Source organism: Calliopsis andreniformis, chromosome 9, assembly GCF_051401765.1.
Source record: "Calliopsis andreniformis isolate RMS-2024a chromosome 9, iyCalAndr_principal, whole genome shotgun sequence".
NCBI lineage: Eukaryota > Metazoa > Arthropoda > Insecta > Hymenoptera > Andrenidae > Calliopsis > Calliopsis andreniformis.
This window is the reverse complement of record NC_135070.1, coordinates 17,329,382-17,345,333: the sequence shown is the minus strand read 5'-3', so window position 1 is coordinate 17,345,333 and position 15,952 is coordinate 17,329,382. Positions and strand designations below refer to the sequence as shown.

The following is a 15,952-nucleotide window of genomic DNA, read 5'->3' as shown; positions in this document are numbered from 1 at the left end:
AGACTGCGGCCTGGAAATCTGCCAATCATTGATGTGCATTCAGCGAGTCGCTAGCCAAGTGTACTACCATTGTCAGAAACAATGGTGAACGATCGACAAATTGCCATGCTTTAATCACTTCATATTTGAATATTGACATATTAGTAATTTGAAAAAAAAGAAAAGAAAAAAGATGACTAAATTTTTCAATCATCATTTTCATTTATTCCTAACTTTCTCGCATGAAACTATCCCATAAATTCTGCTCACCTATTCTTGAACACCCTCTGTTTAAGCACGCTTTGTTGAACTCTCCGCAAACGTTACGCGTCAGAATTGAATCAAGAGAATCGAACGAGCGCGCAATGGCCTTCGAGTAAACACAGGGGCCAATTATGAGCCGCGTGAATCAAGAGTAGATCGATGGAGGCCGTACCCGCGACAATATCATCGCGCAACCGACAGTCTACACGCATGCATGCACGTTTGCCGCGGTGTAATTGCAAACTATCCGACGCAGAAAGTACCTAGGCAAGTTGTAGAGCACATTATTTCATTGGATACAGACGTTGTGCCTCGCAGCGAATTGCTCTTTTGGGCCTACCTAAATTAATCGCAGAATTGGACGAACGCCAAGCATCTACTGTGCTGTGTTCTTAACACATTTGTGAAACTTTCTAAACGCCGGACGACTCGTGATTGCAACGGGTGTTTAAGACGTCAAGACGGATGGAGCTAATAATATCTGCGTTCGTAGCTCGAGATTTATATTCTTTTCGTTTTGAGAACGTTTATCATCCCCTAAAGGAAGGGTATGGTTTCAATTGTAGATCGAACTTGAAGATTCAAAGCTATGTTCGCTTTCTAAGCACTCTACGTAATAACTGAATAGCAAGTTTAACTCATTTTTTCCTTGAAACATGGGTCCCAGATGGAGTATCTGAGATGTGCAGAAAATTAAAAAATTTGAATATTTGAAAATTTAAAATTTAAAATTTTGAATATTTGAAGATTTAAAAATTTGAAAATTTAAAAATTTAAAAATTTGAAAACTTGTAAATTTAGAAATTGGGAAGTCTCCTAATCTGTCAAGAAGTCTCAATATATAATACATAGTATCAACATTTAATAAATAATATCAGTATCACGGATTTCATAGAAATTTGTAACGAGTGCAGTACTGTTCAACAAATAAGAAAACTCTACCAAGTGTAGCTCAGAGGTTGTTTGGCACGATTTACAGGTCAATAAAACGTACACGATAAATATTGCTTAACAACCGCTGTGGTGACTGTAGCGCCGAAGGTAGTCAGCATTATTTCCAAGATTGCTACGTGAAGTGAAACAACGTTAGAACAGAAACCACAGTTCGTTCTCCCTCAAAGGGTAATAGCAGACCCCTTGTTGTCGAGATAGCGCACCTTCCCGTGGGAATTGGGTAGGTGATAACTAAGTATATTGGAAATGACTACAGCTAGAGGATACCTCGTGCTATCCACTCCCCACAAACGGATTCCCTATACAACAAGCGCCCACCGCTTTGTAGAAAGTTTGAAGAAATCCTCGACCTCTTTCAGTTGCGAGGGATTACCTCTTAATGGGAATTAATCGCGAGTGTATCGATATTCGATGGCTGTACGAGTTTCGCCAACTAATCCTGCAACCGTCTTCGGTCCTCTTCACTGGCCTACAACTATCGGAGTTTTATTTAGCAATGGCCTACTGGAGTCGATAAGAATTTTTAGTAATTTAATGACGACTCTGAAAACGTTAAACTGAATTCTCAAAGTGCCTCTTAATGATATCTCTTACTCTACTTATAGAACTTCTTTACATAGGATCTGTTATTGTTCATAAAGATTGACTGTTAAGTCCTTCTCAGAGGCCGAAGATCAGAAGATCCCTTTCAACAAAACCTAAGTTATGTCCCCATCACTATCATTCTCCATAATCAACACTAACGCCACTCCATGTTACTTCCATTCACCCTACATAATAAAGTACACGCATATAGATGTCAACGAAACTTCAGCACCTACGTCACGTAGATTGTGATGAAGCTACTACCATCAAGTTGGGATAAGCGGTCGCGCTGAAACTGAGCGGGAGGGCTGACTAAAATTCCCCAAGAGAACGTGTAATCCGCTTTGGGTTTCGAGCGAGCAGGAACAAAAGGGCCGCGTGGCATGCGAGCAAAAGCACGGCTGGAAGCGCATAGGTCGAGAGGACAAGCAATCCCATCCGTCAGAGGGGGGTCAGGAATCTGCCGCAGACACGATAGAAATCGGCTTGCATTCTCGTCGGGGTGGGCCCGCGTGGCCCTTGGAAAATAGATTAGGCGTGTTTTTACGCGGTTACTTACGAGGGCCATGGCGAATCAGGCGAAGCAACCTTCTGGAGCTCGTGCCGGAAGCGGCGCGCTTTGTCGATAAATTTTCGCAATAGAGGGCGAAGATAAGGGCTCGTTGTTAACCGACCGGACGGTACCGTGTAATCGCGCGCGATTCGCGGAGAAAACTTAGACCTTTTTGCTCGGGATACTCCTCCGCGATAATCGCCGCCGATATCTAGGCTGCCCCCGACTCGCTGGAATTTTTCTGAACCGGAGCGGGGCATGAAAAAGGGTCAAACTTTATCATCGAACCTCCTGCGTCGCGTGGCTTTCGTGGGGAGTTTGTAAAACGCAGGGAGAGAATACTGGTAGCACAGTAGAACCTTAAGTATCTGAGTATCCTGAAGTTTAGACATTATACTATTCGAATATTCTGTTTTCACGAGTTTCTACTGCAGTATGGGATAGATCAAGTCAGTATATAGACAAGTTCTAATTTTAGTATGTCGAAAAATATATTACGCGAGAGTAATATAGAGCACTCTCTGAACTCTCGATATCCAATTCTTCATCAAAGTTCGTCCTCTCTAAACTGAAGGAGATAGCGCGATTGGCCTATTGGTAACTTGGAGATATTTCCTCGAAGATTAATACATTCGCGGTGACCTTCCAATATCGGAGAAATTGCCTGTCTCCACAGTGTCTCTGTTGGCGCGAGATTTTCGCAAAGAAATCCGAAGAATTTCCGAGCTCGACGCGAGGTTCTAACAGACAAACAGAGACTGGTGTTCGGCGAGGAAATATTTCTTTCTTCCTTCAAATTTAATAAGTCTACGAATTCCAGTACCGTGAAAGCGCATCGCGATGGGAAAATCCGGGCCGTTGGTTTCGTGTTGAGTCAGAGACAACGTTGAAACGAGGTGGAAGGAAATTAAGGGTTTCGTGAGAAGCAGTTAGAGATTTCTCGGGGCACGAGGTCCAATGAGAAGCTGTCCCCTTTTCCCGCAGAATTGCGTGCTAGATGGTGCGATTTCTCTAATATATCTCGTATGCCTAGCCTGCTGCTAGAGAGTTATAGGTTGTCGAGGCATCAAGCTTGAATAGCCTGTAATCGAGTTCCATTCTATTTGCTTCCTGACGGTTTTCGACACCTTCCCTTAGACGCTGGTGATGATGCAGCAGAGACTGCTGGTTATCCCTCGTTCAGAGAACGACGCGGATATCAATGCCATTGGAATTAAACGTCGGTGCTCGTCATGGAAGAATAATGTTTTTCTAATGATCTACTGGCAAAGATATTCGATATCCATTACTGGGTTAATATTGATTAATATTTTTATTAATAATTTATGCGTATTATGTCTTGGGGAATTTTCACTGACTACGGTGGTATATATTTCTGACTATTACTACTGACGGCGCGGCGTGGTGTGTACGTTTATACTACTTAAAACCAGGAATGCCTTCTTTCCATCAACTCATTTTCTCCTAAATATGAGAAAAGGCAATTATTTTGCAAATTAGTTTGAAGTCACAAATTATTTGAGATTAGTACGTATAGAGAATATTATTCGAGTAATAGTAAGTATGATAGTTGATAGCTACATATTTGATCAGTCGCTCGATGGAAGCAAAATAACGTGTTTTTCATCTCACCATTGCTCCCTCCAATATCCCTTGATATACCCACCACACTCCAACGAGCAGAACTACCAGATTTTCGTGAAAGGTTTTTTTTCTTGCTATCACATTCGTGCAAGATTGGCAAAGGAATAGGACCACTTGGAGTCCTGCTTTAAAATTTGAAAACCTAATTTCATCGCCACCGAGGATTTTAACCGTCGCGCTATCAAGGCCATCGTTCCAATATTCCTTGATTTTTTCCGGAATATTTGCATACGCAGATTCGCTAGAACAAAAAACAGCCCATGCCACGTCGGAGACAAAGTTTCTTCGAGAAGGTTCGCTCGATACTACGCGCATAGAATTCATTCGAGATGAACGTTTACCGTGAGATCTGCTTCTAAGATTCGGACTATAGCTATTACTTCTGGTTCAAACTTCTATTACCTTCTCGAGGATTTTCCTTCGCTGATTTACTGGTTTCACGAAAGTCTGAATCGATCCCGCGTGTGTAATTAACTCCTTCTGTAGAATGAAAGGGTATTCAAAGTACGACATAGTAGTGATTATGCTAATTTGGAACGAGGTTCTAAAAAATTTAGGTTAATGTAAAATCCTTTCACCACGTTATGTCTGTCGAGACGTTTTCTACTTCGGAAAAATGTAAAGTAGCTTGCGTTACTATTCGTGGGACGTACGGCACGCGAATAAGGGTGGGGGAAACCATAAGGCCTAGGGTCTGGGGGTCGCGACGTGGGCCAGTTGATCAGTGGCAGTCGTCTGACGCGGTCGTATAGTTTGTTCGTGTTTAGGGTCTGTATGCAAATATGATTACTTTTTCGTGTTTCTTAATATTTTCATCATTAAGTGCGCAAGAGTGTTGCAGTGTTTAATAGTGTTCCATGGAAAGTGTTATTCTTGTGCAAGTCGGAGATTTAAAACAATTAAACTATGTTTTTCAAGTATTTGTTCGTTTGTAAAGCAGAATAATTTTTCATTCTTCTCATAGATCTTAAATTACTATTGCAAAAAATTTTTATTCCGTCAATATGTCCTCCATTCGTCTACGTAAAATGTTTGTGAAAAATTGGAAAAGTTCTGAGTTGCAATAACTTCCGCAAGCAACCGCGCAAGAGTATGTTAAGTCTCGAACTTGCTACAACCTTCAAGCATAATAGAATTGAAGTGCCATAGAAGGATTGATAACACAGCTCAGGAAAACGCACAAGCTTCTACTCCCCGATGCCACTGCGATTACTATACACGGTAGTAAGTGTTGTACAATTATGGCTTATATCTTTCTAAATTATTGTTAGTAACACTTTACTGAATTCACCTTTGGGACATTAATTTATCACGACAGACTGGCTCACGTTTCGAGTTTGTCGTTCTACACGAAAGTATCGTTTTAAGGCTGCATTATTGTAAGGTCATTACCGCCACTTGATGGAGCTTTTCTTTCGGTGCACTTGGCGCGACGATAAAAATTATGAGGAAAGTTAAGTGCTCGTAATGAGTGTATCCTGTAAGTAGAACTCGAGGTGGAAGGGCGATTATAAAGAACGGCCGTCCTGTGGCTTTGTTACGGGAAGTTGCTTCGAGGACCTCGGTAGAGGCCGTATTAACGAAAGCGTTTCAGTTTTTGCCCTCAATATCCTAAGTGAATATCATATTTTACGCGACGTTACTCTGATGATATCTTCTTCTTTATTGTATATCTCATCAGCTCTGAAAGTGATACTCGAAAGCGATACTTTGAAAGTATAATTACAGTTGCACTCGACTTTTACAAAAAAGGCTGTTGAGACTGGGTGTAAATATCGAGGCACTTGTTGAGGGATCCTATATAATACAGATAACTTCTTTAAAAAATGTAATAAATATGGTTCGGTTGAATTAGTCGAGGTTCTACTATGTAACTATCTTTAACAAAAACCTACGAAATTTCTAAGATTTATTGAACGGCGCACACGTGGTGTTTAGCGTTTCATGCGTAATTTCTCCGCTCTTGAAATAATCGACCTACCAGCTTTATCTCGTGTAACGAATAAACGCGATAATTTACGTCAGATTACATTGGTTTTCGTAAGAGAGTGTAATTAGAGCGAACCCTCGGCTCAGCCATGCTGCTCATAGATTCGATCTCTCCCGTTGGAAATTAATTTTGGGCTGTTAGCGCGACGTTCAGCCGTTGAAAAAGTTATTTTGTCGCTGGCCACGGGAACGCGATAGCAGATGTTCCATTATTCATGAGGGTGGGAAGCATGGAAAACGCGTGGCGCGATTTTAAAGGTGAGCGCGAAGCTGCGGCCTATCGCTGTCAGGCGATGAAAGCAGGCAGACTGGAAGTTGTAGCAGGTCGAGGATATTATTAGGAGCGTAGGCTGGAAAATAGTCTAATTATTCTTTGATAAGGACGTTTGTCACTACGAGCTTTCAAAGGGTATAGAAATTTGTGGAAAATGAAGTACTCTTTTCGTACCGTAAAGGAAGTTCTTCAATTTTTCTGTTTCTTTTAGAAACGTCCTTTCCGTGGAGAAGTTCTTTTATATATGGGCGACTTTTAACTTCTGGATGACCACAGGTTTGAATAATGCAGGTTTCATACACTTTGGGTTTCGTACCAAATTTCAAGCAAGAGTAACTCTGAATAAAAATTTCAACTATCATTGCCAGATGGTAAAATACATAAATTAACATTATCTGCTAGCTCGAAGTATTGAATAACATCGCCAATAGTGGTTCAGATGTTGAAGGCTATATCGTTGATGAATTTTATTTCATAATTATGTAACATTAGTTAATTTGAATAGTTTCGCGAATTTAATTATAGACTTTATTAAGCACATGCGGTGTGAAGTATCGTGAAAGTATAAAAAATTAGCAATTTTCCTCCGATAAAGCGTATTTAGGAAGCATGGTTGAGGTTTTAGTAACCAGCGTGCATGTATAGGGATAGTCGATTTTATCGATACAAAGGGAGCGTAGTTGCGTTTGACGTTGCACAGTATTGACCATGATTCCGTTTAAATATTTTCCCTTCAATGGTGGAGTGTATCGGTCATCGAGCAATTCGAGGATTGTTACATATTGTACGTTGAGTGTACATAAAACACGAAATATAAATCGAACTGTTGCGTGCACCTATCAAATTTTTATAGTTTCATATAGCTTATTCAACATTAACTATTTGGTTTACAAAAATACGTTTCAAATAAAAACTCGTTAGTGATTCGCTCGTGTAATTATTTTTCGATTCAAAAACTTTTAATGGTTCTATGGAAATTCGTCACGGCATACTGGTGGAATTCTTCCTTTATAATGTAATCGATTGTAATTATTGGAAATTCTATAGAACATTTTTATCGATGTACACTGAAAAGGTTTCCCTTTATGTTTCGAAATTAGTCAATTCTGAATTGTTCTCGTGCTGGTAACGTTTCTTAATGAAGCTTCACATTCACTCTTGTTGAATCTCCACCGCGCCAATGTGTACAGAAGCAGGTTTTACTTCTTGCTACATTATTCAACTGCGATTCTGGCCCCTGTGTTAACAACAAATATTGTTTCAGTGAACATTTACGTCAGCCACATATTCGTTTCATTTGGCGTCCACCGCACTGAGCATTGTTATAAAGTTCCCTTGAACTTCGACATATCCACTACTTGTAAATCTAACCACCTCCTTTTATAATATATTGCGATTAGGGATTATACATTGGAATATTTTGTTAAGAAATTGTGTCTAGTCACAGACAATCTATTTCGCTTTAATAATTTAAGGTTGAAACTGTTTGCAATTTGAAGAGAAAATCAAATGGAACAAATATTTCTAGGAGTTTTTATTGTTTTTGTGGCCTGAAATCATCTTCAAACTTATGTCCCACATGTTTTTCCAACACTCTCTATAATTGAAACAGAGATTTGAATAGTAAAAATAGGTCTTCTTATCTTGTCTGACTGCAGGCGGTCTGTTCTACTTCCATATTCCATACTCAAGTGAAAGAGTCTTTGTTTCGTTAGCACTCTCGAGTTCTTAAATATTTAATGAAAAAAATTATTAATACTTGACGTTCTTATATTTAGAATATATTATTTTTTTCCTAGAAATTAACTTTCACCTTGTAATTAATATCTCCGAATTACTAAATTCGATCAGTCTAGTTGCAGACTGTCTATTCTATTAGGTGTAATGATTAAAGCTTCAAGCTCTCAAAATGAACAGGAAATATACCTGTTCTCCTAGGGAAACGATACAAGGTTATTTGTAAACACGATAAAATTGAGGTTTACCACGCTCTGAAACAGAAACAACCCCAGCGTTATATCATAAAACACGGTATCAGATGAAAGTCAGCGCCACGAACTCTCCCGTGCTACTAATTGCCCAATTATTTTTATTATTATCATGAAGTATAGCGGAAGATTTCTTTCCTTTCAAGAGTCTACGACTTCCAAGTTCAGGGCAACTCGAACTTTCGAATTCTTTTCGAAGCATTTGGCTTTTCTGCAAGGGAATCAGAAGCTTAAAACTTTCCACTGTCTTACCATCGATTCTGTAATTACTTGCAACAAATTTGAGATTCTTTGATTCTCAACAGTTCAAGATTTATTGGAATTGATTCATTGGAAATCTATAAATTTGTTTGACACGTTCATTCAATTTCACGGTGGATGACAATGCCGATGATTTCTTACCCAATGGAGTAAAACTTCAACAGAAATCGTTGCTCTCTATATTATAACAGCCATGTTTACGAGTAGTGAGCATTGTTTCGATTTTACCATTATCCCTCTCGCGTCTTCGCTCGGTGAAAAATGGCGTTTTTCGATCAACAAGCCAGAAACGAGTCATGACAAATTGCTGCGAACGTTATCTCTTTTGCATTTGTCTACAGCTTTCGGCGCAAAAGTTTGCGTTCTGTCGATGAAGCTATCGTCGGTTTGATATTCCCCATGCTCATTCAACGAAAATCACGATTGAGCGCTATCGACACCGACATTGCCCCTGATTGGCCGAAAAAGAATCACTAAGAGATCTGTAACTTATTTGCATACCCACAAGCGGAGAAAGGAAATCGAGATTTCCAATTTACCAGAACAACCAGGATTGCTTTTATCTTGATTGCAAGTATTTTAATTCCATACAATTATTTTCTTAATTTCTTTGACTAATTTCGAAAAATACCAAATCGAATTAACGTAAATATATTACACGTACTCAGTGTATATTTTCACAGATTAAAGTAAAATTTGTCAACTCATGAAAGCTCGTCTCGTCTAATGACTGTTAATTGAAAAGTTTTAATTCCAACCTAATCTCGTAATATCGGTTACTGAAACAAAGTAGTTTCACACGAAAATTTGAAAATAAGATTTCTACTTGCAGGAGATGCTATTCCATAACGATTTTAAAAATATTTTTTAATTTGAATCCTCGCAAGAAGAAGAAAGGGAACAAAAGTTGAAGCAATCTTGCATAAGTTGCGCAAATTCCTTCCTCTACAGTGAATCACGAACTTTCTGTGAAATATATTCCGTGCTTTTCTTACAGCCTTTACCTTAAGCACGCGTTTTTAAAATGTCTTTACTGGTACGATATTACGGTTCCGTGGCTGAGTATTAAAAAGTGTTGAAATTTTTACACTGAAAAATTGCGCTCGCGCGCTTTGTATAAATCTAGAAGCGGTAGTTAACGTTAAGGTTCCATTCGGAAAAATGAAAATAGAAGGGGCTAGGTGATGGCGTAATGCAATAGCTACGCTCGAGGCGCGATATCCAGGTGTACGTGTTTCAAGTGGCTCCCATAAAAGTATTAATAAAACCTGTTACTCCCTTGAATACTAACACGATTACAACGGCAGAATTATCAAGAGGTTCCCGTAAAAAGGTATCGTACATTATATTGGCTATTACTTCGTGGTGAGATTGAACGTAGGGGTTGAATTATTAATTGGACAAAGTAGCGAGGTATGGTATTAGTCAGACAATGGGTGGTCGCTGAATAATGCAGTGTTCTACTTGCTCATTGTACTAAACCCTTTAGGAGGGGTTGACACAAAATTGACGAGACCGATGTCGATGTTTTTTGTTTGCATAGCTTGTGAAATCTTGCGTAATTACTCTCTACATCATTTTTTAAATTAATGAGCACAGTCAATTACAAAAGCTTACTCGTGAATTCATTATCTTTTAACAAGTATGAAAGCATAGCTTGCTATAGTGTATCTTGAGTTCATTGATGGTTCTCTACAACTAAGTTTATTATGATAATGTTACTTTGATAACGTTTCTGATCTTCTTATTCTAACAATTACATAATCTTCAATATTACAAACTCTTTTCTTTTTTATTCTTTTGTCTCTGAGTATTATTATTTCTTTAGAGTATATTCTTTTAATTATTGCTACCTTGAATTTTTATACTTTTTAAAATGAAATCGAATGAATAAGTCCTAGGATTTGTATTAAACAATATGTTGCTTATTACATTGTGTCTATTCACTTTTAAGTTACAGTGTAAAAGCTTAGAAGTTTATAGGTATTATTGAAATTTATACCTTATGTAGTTTCAAATGATACGAACCCCAGCTAATAAGGGTTGCCGAGATATCTAGATTTTCTACTGCGCTAGTGAAATTATTGTAACATGATATTGGAGAGATTACAGTTATCGATGCGTATTTCACTTATCGGTAGAAGTTTTTTCCAACTGTGTACATCTGAGAATCGGTCGGCCGAGGATCACAATGAAACCTTATCGACTCGAGCTTGCAGAACACCGCAGCTTTACCGACAGGTGATACTTGAGCTTCCAGGATATTCCAGGAACCTCTTCGGAAGCTCTTGTATCGACGCTGTATTTTAATACTTCGTAACAACTTTATCTTCTATACACCCTTAAATTTCAAAACAGAACCACGAATGTAGAGAAGGAAAGGTCTTTGCCGATGGCAGATTAAATTTTCATCTCAAGCATTAGGAATTCTCGAAATCGTTTTTAGTTCGTTTCTTTGGAGTCTAATTTGGGGAAATAGTAATTTTCTCAAATGTTATGAAATGTAAATATTTCAAAATTATAATATTTCTTATTCAGTATTATATAGGAATTTGAAAGGTCAAAGAAATTTAGGATAATTGCAATTCTTTCGAAAAATACATTGAGAAACTTCGAAGAGATATTACTGTACAAGTTTAAAGTGGATCTCTTCCTAGCGTAATTATAACTGATGCATAATCTACTACTCCTCAGAGATACATGTTCAAAGATACCCTCTTTCGCTTTTAGAAACTCAATTCTAGGTCTCTAAGGACCTCAGTGCTTCCAAGCGACTGCAAAACTAGGCTTGGTTCTCAAAATTAGCATTCAAGGAGTGAGAAAACGGGATCGGAAGCGACGTATTTATTTTTCACGAAACTTTTGTATCGGAAACGTCACAACTATTTTCTAGACGGCTTCTATATGTTCCTCATTTTGTATTCGTGCCAAAACACTGAGTGTATCCTTGGAAATCATGGCATTTGCAAGTGTTCGTTGCAGTTGGTAATTTTATCAAAACTTTCCAGATAAATCGTGACGTGATTTTAGAAGAATCTATGGGTGATATAAGTTTTGGAGTAATTTCCCCTTCGAAAGCCCCCACAATAATGACAATCATGAAATTAAAATTCTTGATGCATTCAGAATTATATTTCTCCTTGAAGTAAAGAAGAATTCGTATGTCCTCGTGAACTTTAATGAAATTGCACTTTTAGTTGATATTCTGATATAATGTGGAGCAAACGAGACGAGATGCATTGTTCGCTGTGCTGAAGTATCGTGGTAAACGACGCGACAGATATTTCTCTTTGCGTTCAAACATAGTGGTATGTTTCTGTGCAATTTGTTTGATACACAGCCTGCCAAAAACATTCACAATTCTTGCTGTAAAAACGTCACATATTTAGCTTTATAGCCTCGCAAGCTTGAAACTGTTTTCTGTTTTACTGACGTAGCTTCAGTGACAATTCATTAAAAATAAAAATTTAATGAAAAATATGTAGTCAAACAAATCTTGATAATGATGATTCCATATTTACAAAAAAAGATTAAATTTCTTACTTTGGGGAGGAAAATAACTGTTTGGAATAATTCTGAGAGTTGTCGTAGTATTAAATGAAGATTGCAGACATTCTAAGGAAATAGAAAACCCTAATTACATATTTCCTCTGCAGGGAATTGCATCTTCGCGTAAACTGTATCTATCACAAATGCAAATTGTCTCGAGTTAAACTGTCACTGTGATAGCTTCGCATTTGCGATATCCTTCTTAAGGAAATTGAATTCTAAAGAGCTTACTTTTAGGAAGCAAGCTTTGCGATAAACTAGGCATTCGCCATAAAATTTCTGAAATTGGAAAGAGCAATGCAACTGGTAACCAGCACCTATGGTTACTCTAGTCATGTACATATGTAGCCAATCTTGAATAATAGATGCAAAATCTCAGATATTTTGTTCAAACCACCTTTTTAATTACCTATTAACACAATTAAGGGTTTCAGGTAACACGACCACAGGGTCATTAATTTTGGAGCAAATTAAACTTCCCGCCCCGTCATATTTTGCGTTTACACGCTACGAACGCGGCCTTAACTGCGGGATGTATTAGACCGCGGTGCATACAACGATAATAGCCTGCTAAGTGTATGTTAATGATCGTCGAGGGCGAAATTTCGCGTGAACGGGAGACGGAAGTGAATTCAGTGTCCTTATCTGAAGTAGCTAAATAACATGAGAGGTTTCTGAATTTCCGTCTAAGTAATTCAAATATTGAAACACGAGCATCGTCTCTGCGCTATCACATTCAAAGCTATACTGTCTTCTAGTTTTGTAGCTTATGGGCGAGTAATCTTATTTCCATAGCTTTCCTAATTATTTTTCACGTAACATCAGTCACGTGAGATATCACTGGCAGATGCCATCTATACTGTTTTTCTGTATACATGAACTACAATTTCGAAATCACGTTTTTCTTCGCATGATTATAAAAACAAAATGTCTTATATTGAAATATACATATTTGACGGTCATGTTTGCTACCACGCAGTGTTGGACTTTCCTTTAGTTTGACAGTTCCCCGTTCGCTTGGGTGGTCGCGATTTCTTTGCCACTCGAATATAAATTGTTAAAACGAGGGAGGGAGTTCATTCTTTCTAAGGAAGCTACTCGACTCGTTGATTTCAATAGCACGGAACTTTCTGCCCCAACGTGATTCACCTTATAAACACGACTTCAGTGTTTCACTGAGAATAATAGGTTAACGTGGTTCGCACACAGAAAAGTGAGAAAGAAGTTCGGTACATGCAAAGTTTCAGTACGTTTGCAATGCAGAGTACTTTTCTTTTCTATAGTTGAATGTTACCTAATAACTGTCGCGTCGACGTTGCCACAGATCTCTGTTGTTTCTTCGACCAATCGCACGCATTAGAAGTTTTCTTCTGGTTGTTGAAGTTTCGGAGAAAAATCTTGGAAAGGAAGACTCAGTTTAAACGACAAGTCTGCCTGTGACAAAACGACATGCGGTGAATAGTAAATGCGAGTCGTGCATTCGGTAAGCGAGGATGCTTAAGAGACTTTCAGAAAAAGTTTGTGAGACAAAATTGTGGTTGCTTTGGACAGCAATTAGCGTAGCATATTGATCAGCTGATTTTGGAAGTGAATGCCATAGAAATGTAATGTGATCACTGTGTAGCAGTGTAATAAGAGTTTTCTATTAAATTTAACGCAATTAGTTTACTGAACTTTTTCGATACAATAAGTTGAAAGTAAAACAATTTGAAAAATTGTGTTGTGACCCTCTTTTGCTCAGTAGCTCCTGGGATAAAGGATATTTAAATTATTCTTGATGCGGGCGACGTTAGAGGAGCCACTAGAATGGAAGTATTACTTAATTTCTCACAGTGACGTTTCTGTGCCGATGAAAAATGCACAGTTTTACGAGCGCAATAAACAAAAGGGGAATGAGAACACTAAAGTAAGAATGGGCTTCTCGTTTTAATTACTCTGTTCCTTTCAATACCGAGAGATGGTTAATATCAAGCACTCACAGGGAACCGTTTGTTTAAAAGTTAACTCGCTTCCCCTTGCTGTTGCTAATTATCGTTTTCGAGCGAACAGATTTTGCGTTGCTTCGAAGCCGCTGTGATATCTCCATTTCGTGAATAAAATCACAGTCGTATGCAACCTACATTCACGGAATTATATCTTCTTTTTCAAAGTACCACCGGTAGCTTCCAGCAGAATGCAATTTCACTGGAACCTTTGGTTTTAATGGAAAGCTCACTTCATTCTTTCGATATCTTTTACTAATGAGAATCATCTGGAAAAGTTACAATCTTGGTTTCATTTAAAATTTAAGTATTTATTCATATCTCACTGGTCAATGGAATTTGTGCAACGAAAGGTTCCGAGTCTCACCGAGTTGCAACGTATTTCTTAAGAAAACGTGTTAAATGGCACTAAAAAAAACTGAAGATAAAGAAATGCAATACCGTATAATATACTTGTATATTTTTAAAATTGAAATCCTTTTGCACATCACCCATCGTTTTACAGCATCGGGTTAGTTCGGCCAGTAGAACCATTTAAATTAACATGCTCCTTCCTAACACAGGGAAGTGATCCCTCATATCCTGTCACGTCAGTCAGTATCAACCTAGCCTCCCGATATACCTGTGAAGCCTATCAATTACCAGCCGTCACATGATAAACTGATGCACGTACCTTTGATGAAGTCCACCGCCATTTCGAGGCCGTAGGTGTCCTTGTCACAGTCGTCGAGTATGTGGGCGCCGATCTTAACGCCAGGCACGATTTCGCGATCGTTCAATCTGTCGAGAGTGTATAACATGGCTTCGAGCGCTTGTACGCCTCCCTGTGGCATCACTGGGCCACAAGTAATCGTGTCCTCCCTCTCGTGCACCATCATCAGCCCACCCAACACTAGATCACCCTCGACAACTGCGCTATGCTTGACTGGCCACTGATCCGACGGCTCTAAATCATGGGACGAGTTATCCATGTTGCGCGGCGACGTGTCTTCCACGCTTGCTACCGTGTACTCATCGTTTCCCGAGGAACCAACTGTTACCTCCACTCCAGGCCTCTGATCGTCACTGACATTGGCGACGATCGATGTTTCGTCGTTTCGCTGGATGAAATTCGTCGGCCAGAACGTCGCGCTCTCGACCGGGGAAGTCATCAGGGGGTCCTTTGCCCTTTCGTCTAATTCACTCGTCACAGTGGATCGATTCTGCAGTTTGCTGATGAATTCTGTGGAACGATTCAGCGTGATCGATCCTCCACTAACATCGGTCTCAGGGGTTTGCAACGAGGAATCGATCTTCGGGAATGTGGCACCAGCTGCCCCGTCCTGTCTCTCCTCCTCGTTGATCGACATTGAAGACGAGGTCGCCCCTATCTGCAGATCCACCGACTTGCTGGTAGAATTGTCTCTTGATCTCCAAAACGATCTGGATTTCCTCCCTTTCCGCAAATGTGGCCGTTCGTGAGGCGATTCGGTTCCTGCGACTGTCGAGACTGGATCTTCCTCGATATTCTTTTTTCCTCGTCCATTCTGATTAATCTCATCCCTCGTCCCATTATTCGACGACCTCTCCTGCACGTCTTCTGGCTGCTCGCGTGCAGAGGTAGATTCACCAGCGGGTTCATTATCTTCGAATTCGTCAGCACTGAGCCGACTGTTTTGATTCAGCAAATCCCGACTTCTCGGTTTCCCGTCTTTGAAAACAATTATTGGACCGTTTGTCAGCGGGCCATTAAGCTCCTCCAATTTCCTCTCTTCGTAATTTTCCACGTTTCGATCACCCTGTTCTACTAATGAGTTCGATGAGTCGTTGACTCTCGACTTTTCCGTCTCATCTTTTGAAGATTCCAGGGCCTTAGTGTCTACTTCTCGCCTGAGAGATATCGAAGAGGACCTGGTTCTTTTATCTGTAGATGATTGATCCACCTGCGATC

General features: G+C 39.3%; 1 protein-coding gene across 1 annotated transcript in view; it reads right to left on the bottom strand.

Annotated features, from left to right (window-relative positions):
• Positions 1–15,502, bottom strand: part of Glurb (metabotropic glutamate receptor B) — a 114,419-nt gene extending 98,917 nt beyond the window's left edge. The window contains exon 1 of the mRNA XM_076384605.1: positions 14,696–15,502. Within this exon, the coding sequence (XP_076240720.1) occupies positions 14,696–15,371 (676 nt within the window). The 5' untranslated portion in view covers positions 15,372–15,502. The remainder of the gene's footprint in view (positions 1–14,695) is intronic.
• Positions 15,503–15,952: the final 450 nt, after the last annotated feature.